Source organism: Sander lucioperca, chromosome 17 (assembly GCF_008315115.2).
Source record: "Sander lucioperca isolate FBNREF2018 chromosome 17, SLUC_FBN_1.2, whole genome shotgun sequence".
Lineage (NCBI taxonomy): Eukaryota > Metazoa > Chordata > Actinopteri > Perciformes > Percidae > Sander > Sander lucioperca.
This window is the reverse complement of record NC_050189.1, coordinates 9,571,320-9,584,429: the sequence shown is the minus strand read 5'-3', so window position 1 is coordinate 9,584,429 and position 13,110 is coordinate 9,571,320. Positions and strand designations below refer to the sequence as shown.

Genomic DNA, 13,110 nt, shown 5'->3' with positions numbered 1-13,110 from the left:
AATATCTGCCGATACTAAGTCCCAACAAAAACATGTCTTACGCTTAATACATTTAACTTGCAGCAAGTGAGTCTTTTCTCTCAACAACAAAACAGTTCTCTTTAGGATCCCACCCCCCAACCAAAAGAATAAACAGTTTTAAGTTCCTTCTGGACAACGAAAACTAAAGTTAGTGATGCCTCTTGCGCTTAATAGTCAATCTTTGATTTTCTTATCGTGTTTACCGATGTCGGCTTCAGGGAATAATGGCCTGTAAGCTGGATTTCCTGGTGGAATCACAGAAGTGTGGAGAATTGGAATAATCCGCTTCTGTAAAAAACAGATGACTAAGAAAGACAGACTTTTTTACTTGAAGCAAAGGGCTGGCAAGCTGGAAGACACTCTCTAACCTACACTGGTGAGTGGCCGCGCCCATCTTGGTTTGAAAGTGCCGGCATCCAGGTAGTCTGGGGGTGCGTCTGTGGCGCAGGGCGTGTGTGATCAAAGGCAGTGATCACTACAAGCTGATGTACGTGATCGGAGTAAGGTAAACGGGGTGAATGCCGCTCAGTTAAAAAATGCCGAAAACGGCTCCGATCTGATACTGTGATTGGGACATCCCTAACCATTTTAGATGTTGAAATAAACAAGTAACAATTTCCTAAAGGGACAGAGAACAGACTGCAAACTTCCACTCACCTTCATACGAGTACATTCTTTGTTACACAGAGTACAGGTATGAGGAAAGATTCTCGGCGTGGCCATTGCATAGTCATGCATCATGGCTGCCGTTGGCAGACCCTTGGAGACTGCCCTCTTTGCCGGAGGCTGACTGTTGGAAGGTGGCAGCGTCAGATGAGTACGGTTCATCAGGCCCGGGATTGGCTGAGGCAGAGCTGGAGGAATAGCATTGGGGTGAGGACCACCAGGGATAAACAGCGGACGTTGCATGGCATTAGTGATGCTGGGGATTTGAGAAGCAGGGGGAACTGATGTCACAGCAGAAAAAACTGGAGGCCACATCGCTTGCTCTGTCTGCTGTATCGGCTGCTTCTGTGTCTGCTGCTTTTTCATCTGCTCAGCAACTGTAGACCTTTGTCCTTGAGTTTTGCTCTGATCCTTAGCGCCACTGGCGTCATTACTGTCAAAGAGCACAAGGCCATGTTGGCTGGGATGCACACCAGGGTACAGAGTGGGGGGTGGTTGGGTTTTCATTGACTGCTGACCTGCCTCTGGTTCTTTCAAAGGAAGGGGTTTGGGGGCTTCAGACTTGAGAACTCGGATGTTGGTGTCTTTCTTTGGCAGAGAGAAAGAGCTGAGGACTGTTTGGGAAGTCTGTTTTGGTTGGGTCTGCAGTTGTCTGGTCTGATCATTGCTTGGGGAAGCCACAGAGCTCATTATTGAACTATACCAAGAGCTGAGGCTGGAAACAGAACTCGCCTGGTCACTCAAAGAACCCAAGGCACTGCTTTTCACCTCTGTTGTATTTTTTTGCAGTGGTTCTCGAATGTGTCGGCTACTATCGCAAGTGTCTATCTGCAACATATTTCCAGTCTCACCACTGTTAGCTTTACTGCTACCAGTATGTCCATAGTCAATCACTTTACTCTGCTGGAGACCAGCTGATGACATTTCCTCCTGGCGCATCCCCGCCCCTCCAGAACTGCTCAAACTGTGACTGTTCATTTCACTTACACTTCTGGTGGGTTGGGGATTGGGGCAGGGTTTTAACTGAACTGCAGTTGAAGCTCTCTTGGTCTTCTCAATGCGGATTTGCCGCAAGATTAACGGCAGGTTAGCAGGGGTGATCTGGTCTTCAGGATAGGAGATGAGATGTTCCAAGTCCTCTTTTTCAAGTCCAAAGTGCTGAAGGATGTTAGAAGCTGATTCAGAAGTGTACTTTGGTCGATTGGGCTCTGTAGTGGCCGCAGGTTTGTCTGGAATAGACTGCTTATGACTGCTTTCACTGGAGGCACTAAACCTACCGTCACCACCACTTGCATAGTTAGACGAAGCAGATGATGGATACAATTTTGAGGGGGTATCAGCAGTGGGCCTGTTGAGGTTCGATGACCAGTCCAAGGAGTTACTGCAACTTTCAACGCCAGATTGTCTATGTCCTAGAGAGGCAGAGGTTGAGGACATTTGGTAGGAGACCATCCCTGTGCCTGAGGAGAGAAACTCATTCCTTTGAGTGCTGGTAAAACAAGTGCCCTGGTCTATGGGCTGATGCATCGGTTTGCCAAGAAGCCTTACTTCCTCTCTGGCTCTGCTAATATGCATGTCTATAGACCTCTCTATGTTCTCGTCTATTATGGCCCTACTCTGTTCAGGCCTGTAGTTCATTGACTGAGGCAGCAGCGACGGGAGTATTCCCCCAGAGTTGGCAGGAGTCCCAGAAGAAGTCACAGGAGAGTTGAAGCTGGACCCAGGTCCAAGGCGAGAAGATGCCATCTGAGGGTCCCTTTCTGCCGGTATACTGGAGAGTCCATACTGTCCCTGGGTGGAACTTTGGTTCCCAGGGGCATAGGGGTTATACAGGGGATGGGACATGTTGTTTGCAATCTTGAGAAGGTTAAGGAGATTGATGGCTGCAGCAGTTGGGGAGGGGGTGTTGTGGGTATGTAGGGAGCAGGTGTGTTGGAGTTGGCTGTCAATGTTGCAGCATGGCTGCCAACGGCAGCATCCTAGTAAATCTGCAACAAGCTCCTTGGGATCCCTCCAAGAAGAAGGTGCACAAGGCTAAAAAGTTAAAAACAAAAGTAGGGATTATTAAATGGGACTGGAATTTCAGCTTCCTGGATGGGTAAAATCCATCATCTGGAAGGTCTTGTCTTGAGTAGTCTACTCTTGTGCTGTCGGACACACATTCATTTTGTCCGTTTCACTTCCATGTCTTTACTAGCAAGAAAGAACCAGTCCCTCCAGGATTTCACTGCCTTTTTTTGAGATTGTTGCGGCACAAAATGCCCGATTTTGCGGGAGCTTTTGTAAAAAATTGCGATACAAGTTGCGATGTCTTTTGTATTTTTGTTGCAATGAAGTTGCGAGAGACAGTGAAAATTGCAGGTTTTTTTTTTTTTTGGTATACTTGTTTAAAAATAAAAAGGAAACTTGTTTCGGGGAGAATAAAACTACTCTGGGCTGAGTTTTCCTAGTAACCTTAACAATAAGGCTCAGGATGCTGTAAATGTTGGTATAATATGAAAATGGCTTTGAAAAATAATTTATTGAATGAATCAAATTTTAACATATCTGTCAGTGGCTTGTTGATCTTTACATTGTTAGTTAATTTCCTATCCTGGGCTGGGACACACATTCATACGGTTTGATAAAGTACTTTAACTTATCATTGCACTTACAATAACGAGCGTAGCTGTCCTCAATTTAGGTCATCCTATACGTCTCATCTCCGGTTTTTCCTGCACCCACCGTGTATGCGTTTGTGTGTGTGTGTGCGTGCGTCAGTCACGTGGGGAACTGAGCAGCAGCCCCACCCGCTGCAGAAAGCCGACAGGATTGAAACAGCAGCAGCTTTCAGCGACTTTTGAGTGAAAAAACGTTTTAGCGTACATTGATGTTAAAATGTATACAGGTTGGCAGGACGGTCAGGAACGTTTTGCACAGTCTTTCACTGTACTTTTTGTTGGTAAATGTGAGATGTTCGAGTCACACACGTCTTGTCTTCATATCAGAAACAAGGAAATTAATTTGGCGTTGGTGTTACGTCAACCCATTGTCACTCCCGCTTGGTCAGTGGCTCTCAGGGTCACATACTGAAGCCAAGTCTGGCACGTGGGACTGCTGTGATTGGTTGAAGTCGCGGGAAACTCTGGTTATTGGTCAAATTTGCGGCAAAGTTGCGGTGATTGGTTGACTTTGCGTGAATTGTTGTGATCGTGACATCGCAAAATCCTTTTTAAAGATAATTTTGTAGGCATTTTTAGGCCTTTATTCGACAGGACAGCTGGAGACATGAAAGGGGAGAGAGAGGGGGGTATGACATGCATCAAAGGGCCGCATGTCGGAGTCGAATCCGGGCCCACTGCGTCGAGGAGTAAACCTCTATATATGGGTGCCCGCTCTACCAACTGAGCTATCCGGGCGCCCGACACTGCAAAATCCTGGAGGGACTGAAGAACAGATAATGCAATGGAAAGATAGAGGGAGAAAACAAGGTCACTGCTGTTAACACAAAACATCCAGAAGAGACACAAATTCATTTATTTTCTTCCCATGCTCATCTCTGGTGGAAATAGTTTACAATGGCATCTGCATACAGATAAAGGATATTGGCAAAATATAACACAATCACAACTGCAATTTCCATTTCAGAACGTCACTCAGATTATACTAGGGCTGCACAGTATCGTTCCAGCATAGACAGTGTGATGTGTGCATGCGCAATAGTAACATTACATGACGTGCAATGTCAAGGCAAATTAACTCAAACACGTTATGCTGCAATTTTTTTGCTCTTTGATACTAAAGGAAAACTTGCATGGTTCTCATTCTCCAAGACTAATCCAGCGTTTTCCCAATAATTACCTACTAGGTAGGCCCGCCACAGTTTCATAATGAACCAAAAATATTCACACCCTTTATTCCAAAACCTTCCAGGCACTTCTACTCTTGCCCCTCATATGTCCAATTACAGAGAAGTGCAGTTTTTCATTCAGAAAGACAGAACCTAGGTCAGAGTCTGGCACAACAGGTACAACGCAGCAATTCTCCAAGAGTGGAGTAGAATCCTCAAAACTATGGCAGTGTTTCCCCTACCCCCGCCCACCCTGAAAGAATGACAAAATTATATAACTATGCTATATATATATATATATATATATATATATATATATATATATATATATATATATATAAAGCTGATAAAGCTAAAGATAAAGCTGTTTTCACACATACAGACAATTCACTTCTCACCAATTTTTTTTAATTAATTTTATCTTTAGTCGTGCAACCTTGCCCCTATTTTCACCTGTTGCTGAGTAACATACATTAGCATTCCATGGTCTCGTGAATGTAGCATAACTGTAGCAAGTTCCTTCGTTAGTAACTAGCGGTAAAAAATGTCGAAGAGGAGCTCCGTGCTATAGAGCGGCGGTTGCTAGTTGTTTAAGATGCTACAGAGCTTTGTGACATCCGTCACAGCTCGTCGTATCAGCGGCAGTTAGTATATGTGTTGAGGCGCTACAGAGCTCTGCGACACCGGCTACGGTGCTCTGCGTGGTGGGGCCAGTCAATTCACAGATTATGTCAAGTCAAGTCCTTAAGTTAAGGCCAATTGTTAGAAAAATTATGCTTAGATTAGGTTTTGCGTCAGTTTCTTTGTTAAACCATTGGCATCCAAACTGCTGTTTTAGTATTTCTGTTTTTCATGTGTTAATCATGAAAGCTGAGTGACCTTGCAAGGAGCACAGAATGCAACCCTGAGAGCAGAGCGCATAATGTGGAGTAGATTCCGGGCCTGACCAGAGATAACAAGAAAGCTACTGATTGCATGAACCGAATAACTAACTTGATTCCCAACTCCTTTAAAAAGCCACTGTTCAGTCATTTTCTGTACTTACGCTGAAGTGCTGTAAACTGACTCTGCTTGCGCAATTAAAATAAGCTTAAAGAAACAACTCCAGTGATTTTGTCCATTCTTTGACAAATAATTATCTTTACACCAATCAAATCCAAAATCACTTTACCGATCAGAATGATTTTTTAAATGACAAACAAGTTTGAGGTTGTAGCCTGGCTGTCCGAATTTTTTGGTGAGCAGGTTTTGCATTCAGCAGTTTGCTTTTTCCTTCTTGCATGACATTTTTAAATCCAAAAGTGATTACACGTGGCACAGACGCAGCTATTGTGGTAGACTGGTCCAACTAATGAGGCTTCATCAGAGGTCTTTGATGTTACATGTTGCCAGAGTGATAGAGAAAGACATGGCTCTGCATGTTGCCACAGCAAGGAGTTTGACTGACAGGCCGTCATCCAATCATGACAATCATATACCGGGGAGCTTTTTGACTCATCCAATCATGATTCACAGTTTGCGCTGCTGTCGCTGCAAAGCATACTTGTTAGACAGAAATGTGACATTAAATCATATTATTTTATATTTACAGCTAACATTTAAGCTTATGAATACACACAAGTCATCCGAATCATCATGCCTCAAGTCAAGTCTCGAGTCATTTATTTTTTATCAAGTCAAGTCGCAAGTCATAAAAACTGTGTGAGTGACTCAAGTCCAAGTCACCGAGTCCACATCTCTGCTTTAGTTATGGCAATTAATAGAACAGCTAAGACAGCCTGGTAAGTTCAGAAAATGACATTCATTTACTGTAATGCACCCTTTAAAATCAGGAAAAGACATTTCTGTCATATTACGATATTCAAAATCTAAGACGATAGTTAGTCTCATATTACGATAAAATATAAAATGAACAAGATGACAACATGAATAAGGCCTCTAAACTAAATCAACACCTTTCTTACACAGTCTGAAAAAAAATACTGCAATTAATGCATTACATTATTTTGTGTAATGTATCCATTCCCTTGCATAACCATGTCCACTCTGCTTCTTATATTTTTTTTTTTTTTTTTTGAACAAGTATCATAACATGTTGAAATATTATATACGTTTTCGAATGTACGACTCCTGAACAAGAAACAACTCCTTTGGGGTTACACTTAACTTAAACCAATGCATACATATGTTCCAATATCCTTTGCAAGTTAATAACTTAACTGACTGAAGAGTTTTCAGGTGTGACTGTTAACAGACAAACCTGTTAACATCACATCCATCCAATCCTAACTTCTCTCCATTGGGTCTCCAAGATTTTACTGATCACTTTTAAAGCGCATGGCTACACTAGTCATACGAGCTCCTGCTAGCCAACACTAACAGTCTGCCAATACGAGACTACACTAACAGTGACAGTAGTTTCCGGGAAGGGTTATAAACAAAAGGTTTTCGCTTGACAAACAACAGGTGCAGCGACTGTCAATGCACAGTATTTCACTTCGTGTTTAAATAACAATGTTTTGTCGCATACCTTCCGTTACGTATGTACGTCTCTCATCTTCGATGTGTCTTCGTGAGAAGGAAGCAAAGAATTTGGTAATCTCAACTTCGTAGAGACTTCCTGTAGGGTGGCCTTCAGAGTAAAAGCGCTAACGTTTGAAGACCATCTGACCTGCCGTCCAATTAAGGTTAATATTTTAACTCGTATTGAGGTTGATATGGATCCTATAGATCCTTATAGTTTGATATGAAAAGGAATGCCCCTGTTTACACAGACTAATTTCACGTCCGATTGATAGCACACTACCTCAGAATAGCACTCAGACCATTGTGATGTATGATTTCAAAATAAAAGCCCTTGGAAATCTCCAATTCAGGCTATATTTTAACTCCCATTCAGGCTGATTTAAAAAGGAATGCCCCTGTTTACACAGACTAATTTCACTTCCGATTGATAGTACACCACCCCAGAATAGCACTCAGTTAATATCAGACCATAGGTTTGTCCAAACTAATCAACAATGATGACAAAGTGTTGGTTTTGGTTTATTTCATTAAGAAATGGCACCCAAATGTCGTAAATTCTGGGAGTTAAATAAAAATTTAGAAACCAAGTCGATCAAACCAGCTACCTTTCACTTCACAGAATGTTGCTGCGTTCAGTACAGTAAACTCCTACATGTTTAAATTCGTCAAAAATGTCAGATTGTGCACACGCACAAACACACACTTGTCAGGATTTACCAGAGATAATTTTAATCACAGAATAAAAATGGCATGTCACACCTGCATGTGCAGAAACCATGCCGTGCCATTTCAGATACGGTTTCAAAATGAGAGAAAAACAAATACATCCCATAAAATACCCTATGCTTTTTGTTAATTTGATAGTTAAGTAAATTCACAAGAAAAAAAGAGATCTCCAAAGGAAAAACAATAGGAAACTGGTTTCATAGAGAAACAAAAAAAAAACTTCTCATTACATTTAACCTTGCTGTTTGTTTAACAGTTAAGAAACTGTGGTTAGTTCTTTACAAATTCAAGCTGAGCCATCTGACCTAACAGTGACGGGAATTTGCACTTGCATGGTTAATAAAGCTAAAGTTAACACTTATGACCTTTATACATCATGTGCTAAATTACAGTCTAGGCATCATTCATACAATTTTAAAAACAAGTTAATACGCTCCAAGAGTAACAGTTCGTTCTTCTAAAGGTGCTACATGCTGGATTAAAAATGTCAAAATGTTATAACATTTAATTATGCTAATGCTAATTTACTTGGATTTTTTTGAATGGTTTATTTTACTACAGTGCGCAAAAGAAAGTTAAGTACTGTTATTAAAACCACATTCTTCCTCAGTCCCATTGCTTCCTGCAGTAAAGTTTCCATCCAAATTTATTTTAGAATAATTCAAGAAAATCAGCAAAAGAAAATGGGAATTCATGCTTGAATTCCCATTTTCTTATAATGCATACTTTTAATCCTGTAGCAATTATTTATGGATGAGTAAAAGAGGTCATGTAGCACCTTTTGAAGTTCCAAACATCCAAACATGTAACCATTACAAACTTTATGATGAAACTCTGCTCGTTTCCGGTTTTTCCACAACACAAACGTCTGTGTGACTGTAGGCAGAGCAAGGCACCAAAACTGTAGAGTTGGAGGGAGTTTGAAACCCATTCGGGGGCAATGCATGCTAAAATGTTTATTAAGTATTATGGTAGATGTATACTTTAGACATTTATATGAATAAAGATGCCAGACAGCAATTAGTTATGACCAACATGGCTTATTATACACATTGATGTGTAAAGCTGCTGGCGTTTCGCTGGCCCAGCTTTCCTTTTTTTCACATTTATGACAACAAAAAGTCATAAGTTGGAGTCGGGATCAATCAGAAACGGAGCCTTGAGAACTTTGTTTGGAACTTCTTGATGGTTTCTGGTAATGTTTCTGAAAAAAAGAGAAGGGAGAACACACACAGTGTAAGGCCAGGTGAGTGTGTTTTATTGTTTATTTTTGTGTATGTGTTTGTGTTTACCTGCAGGTTGTCGTAGTGTCTCTGGCTGCTGCAGTGGAGGTCCTTTGCGGTGCTCTCGTTCAGGTAGAAAACGGAGCAGAGATTACAGAAATAGCCTGATTTGGGGACCACAAACTCCTGACCTGAAGAGGGAGACAGTCGAAGTGAAACAGGAGGAAAGTGTGAAAAAAAAACATCTGCATCTCCTGTCGTTAAAATTAAGTAGGAGTGTGTTCGTGGGTCTCACCGAGGGGGTTGTTGGGTTTGAATGGCGGCAGTTTGACGTCGATAACAACACAAGGAGACTGAGAACGAGATCGCTTTGCTTCAGGTCCAACAGGCTCCCTCCTCAGTTTACTCACAACTAAAAAAGAGAAGGAACAATCAATCTTTGAATCACGTAAGCCCCAACAATCATACACTGATATTAAACAAAAGTTTTTTTTCTTTTTATTCTGCCACAAATTTGGTTATGCGCTTCATTGTTTCAAGCAAAAAAATGCCAAAAACCAAACGGCTGTAGAGCAGACGTCGCTAGATGAACAACACTAAAGGCCCAGACACACCGACCAGACGGCCAAACGTCGTCAGTAAAGGCAGTTGGGCTGATCAGTCTCCCCAAATTGGTCAAAGAAGTGCCTCGGAACACACCAAAGCGATGAGACGTAATACGTCTCCATAACAGCAGGCGGTGCTAATCTGTATTGTCGCCTAAAAATGAAAACCGGCAGCTGATTGGACGAACGCATCACGTGGGTCTGGTTTCTCCAGAAATTCAAAGACAGACTGTCATGGCGGCTTGTTCAGAATACGATCTCATATTGTACTAAAATAGTTCACCGAAACGTGTTTCTGAAAACATTTTAAGTGAGAAATAGGCCATGCAGTTGCTGAATCTGTCTTCATTTCAGATCAACAAAGGTCAGTTTAAAAGATTTTCGTCAGATTTTGAGAGACTCTAGTCACACTCATCCCGCTCCCCATTTCCGGGTTAGCACTCTACCAATCAGATGGGTCATTTGAGTCTGACTGCCGGCAGTGCTCGCCCCGCCGATTATACATGTCAAATCGGCCAAAATGAAGGACGGCGGCCCCTCAAACGGACGACGGCACGGAACACACTGAACAGACTCGAGTCACTGACCTCGCCAGACTGTCCGACGGCTGATTATCGGCTCGGTGTGTCCAGGCCTTAAGGAAGACAAAGGACCGAAAAGACTTTCTTGTTTCCCACACTACAAACTTTTGTATATACACCTTTTAAAATCTGAACAGCTACAACAAAGGAGGAGCGGGGCTGGCCCAGCAAGGACGCCGACAGAACGCAGCATATTAAGCAACGGAGCGGTCCCCGAGGCAGTCGTCGTCTGAACGCGAACTATGCAGAGTGTGAGGTGAGTCAGTCAGTGACACCACGCAAACCCCTCCAGAAGCAGGAAAGCGTTGCACTCACCCAGGCTGGTTAGTCACACGCTCACGTTGAACGCAACACGTAGGGAAAAGGAGGCAGAGGGATATTTTTGTTACCTGCTAGGTTAACCTTTAGTAGCGGTGGTCTTTGGGGTTTTAACGAGCCCGGATAGTTTAGCACGTTCATAACACAATGACGGTAATAATTGTTTACTTGCTGCATTCAATTTAAAACAAGCATTTATAAGTATTTCATCCACTTTATCAGAAAGATGCATTTTCATTGGTCCAAAATACCAGCTCAATGTGGGCTTAGTCTATTCGTTCAGCTCTCTGTACCTTTAAGGTCCGCCCTGCTCCGTCCTTCCTTCTTTTCCTGCTCTCCTTCCTCCACACATCCCTCCAGTGTCTGGTTCTCAGGGTGCTCCGGCTGCAGCTCCTGCCCAGCAGAGGCTGCCTCCATGTCAGCTGGGCTCGCCGCTTCTACCTCGGTCTTCTGGATCTCCGGCTGGCCGTCACTTGACAACGTAGACGGATCATTGTCCAGTGAGGAGGAGGCATCGAGTAGAGTTGGAGGCAGAACATCAGTGCTAGTTGGTTCCAGCTCTTGTTCTCTCTCGTCTATTGCAGTCACGGTTTTCCCTCTGGTAGATTTTCTCACTGTGGTAAAAGATAATGATCGGTCGAGCAAACAAATGAAAAGCAAACAGCAAAATAACACTCCGAATTAACTAATTGTCATGTTTTAGAGCTTGATCACTGGAAAGGGGGCAGCTGTGGCTTAGGAGGTAGAGCGGGTCGTCAAATAGTCGGAATACTTGCAGTTCGATCCCCGGCTCCTCAGTCCGCACGACAAAGTGCCCTTGTGCAAAATACTGAACCTCCAATTTGACATGACTGTATAAAAGATATAAATGTATGTGTGTGTGTGTGTTACCAGGGGTCTGTCTGGTTCTCTTCTTGCCACGTCCTCTTGTCCTGGTTTTTACAGCTTCCTTTTCCTCCTCCTCTTCCACCACTCCCACCTCGTCTAGCGTCACAAAGTTCAGACTTTCCTCCATAACTGGACACAAAAAAAAAGCAATGGCATTGTGCAAGGTCACTCACCCACACTTACTGGGACACTCGTATCCCTTTCCCACTGGCCAAAAAAAAAACAAACACTAAAAGAGAGACTGAATAAGTAACAGATATGAAAAAGAAGCAACCACCTTAACATTGTCACTGTCATTCATGCTGTTTTCTACTGTGTACTAAACCTATGTTCAGTAGCAGAGCCAGTTCATAGTGCGGGAGTGTGTACTGTACCTGTGCAAATATACTGTACTATGTATGGACGGAACAACACTCACCTGTATTGTGTTTGACGGTACATGAAGTTTTCTCAGAATTCTCTTCGTCCGGCTTCTCTTCCTCATCATCGCCAGCTTCATCTAAAGTCACCAAAGTCTAGAAACAGACACAAGAGATCTTTAGCATCTGTAATTGTAGAGCTGTTAGTGTTGTTTTTTTTATAGTTGGCTTTAAGGTTAATATCTTGACCTTTACCTCTGAGTTTAAGAAGTCCTCTGATTCGTCCTCCTGGCTGGGTGGGCGGGTCTCCAGTGTGCTCTGCTCGGCCTCTCCGTCCTCCTCCTCTTCTTCTACGAACTCATCCAGAGTGACAAGTGCTTGCAGCTCCCCCTCCGTGATCTCCCCATCCAACTCTCGGCTCTCTGGCGCTCTTTCCTCTCCAGCCTCATCTGCTCCCACCTCATCCAGAGTCACCAGCTCCTTGGCATCTACCTCCAACGACTCACCCTTTTCCCTCCCCCTCTCCTTCGCCCTCCTCGTCTCTCCCCCACCTGCTCTGCTGTTGCTCCGGCTCTTTCGCTCCCTCTCCTCTCTCTCCCGGGTCCTCCTCTCCTCCCTCTCCCTGGTCCTCCTCTCCTCCCTCTCCCGGGTCCTCCTAGCTTCCCGCTCCTTGGCGACCAGCTTCTCTTTTGCGGCGGCTTGTCGCTTTCTCAGTTCTTCCTCCTCAGCGGTGTCGTCGGGGTAATCATCCTCCTCCTCGCTCACTTGGTCCAGGTTCACCAGAGTGCCAGTTACGTCGTCTTTCCCTGGCGATTTGCTCCCGATTTCAAGCACGGCGGTAGCACTCTGGGTTTTAGTTGTTGATTTGTCCACTTTCTTATTTCCCGTAACAGACCCTTCTGCAGGAGATGGACGGCCATTTGTCTCCTCTGAGTCATCAACTATCTGATAAGGAGTCTCCTCCATGACGACAACTTTTTCAGACGCTTCCACAACTGTGGCACCACGCGTTGGTGTGTCTTCTTTTTCAGCTGATGCCTCCTCTTTTTTTTTCTTTTCATCTGTTGTCTTGTTCTCTGTGGCTGTCAGCTCTTCCTGACCTTGATCGTCTTCCAGGGAATCTATGATCTGATACATCGGCTCTTCCTCCTCCTCGGTTTTGGGTGCTCCTGCGAGAGGTTCACTTTTCCTCGTCTGCTCGTCGCTGTTGTTGGAATTTTTCTCGTCCGACTGTCCTGTGGGGGGCTGATCGTTAACCACCTCGTCCTCCACAGAATCAAGAATCTGATATGTCGCCTCTTCTTCATCAGCCACTTTTTCACCCTCCTTTGATGTGTCTTTCATAGTTGTTTTAACGTCTTTCTTCTG

The 13,110-nt window shown here is 43.6% G+C and overlaps 3 protein-coding genes across 4 annotated transcripts in view; 1 reads left to right on the top strand and 2 right to left on the bottom strand.

The window, feature by feature from the left end:
• znf638 (zinc finger protein 638) overlaps positions 1–2,665 on the bottom strand; it is a 32,203-nt gene extending 29,538 nt beyond the window's left edge. Inside the window, exon 1 of the mRNA XM_035993682.1 lies at positions 679–2,665. Coding sequence (XP_035849575.1) covers positions 679–2,532 — 1,854 coding nt within the window. The 5' untranslated portion in view covers positions 2,533–2,665. The remainder of the gene's footprint in view (positions 1–678) is intronic.
• The window catches only part of LOC116053083 (mucin-2-like), a 183,976-nt gene that overhangs the window by 75,434 nt on the left and 95,432 nt on the right, over positions 1–13,110 (top strand). The gene's annotated exons all lie outside the window — the stretch shown is intronic.
• Positions 1–13,110, bottom strand: part of LOC116053078 — a 65,740-nt gene that overhangs the window by 27,093 nt on the left and 25,537 nt on the right. The window contains exons 30-33 of the mRNA XM_035993669.1: positions 11,998–13,110; positions 11,802–11,898; positions 11,387–11,512; positions 10,789–11,109 (exon numbers count right to left, since the gene is read on the bottom strand). The exon at positions 11,998–13,110 is cut by the window's right edge and continues 2,334 nt beyond it. Coding sequence (XP_035849562.1) covers positions 10,789–11,109; positions 11,387–11,512; positions 11,802–11,898; positions 11,998–13,110 — 1,657 coding nt within the window. The remainder of the gene's footprint in view (positions 1–10,788; positions 11,110–11,386; positions 11,513–11,801; positions 11,899–11,997) is intronic.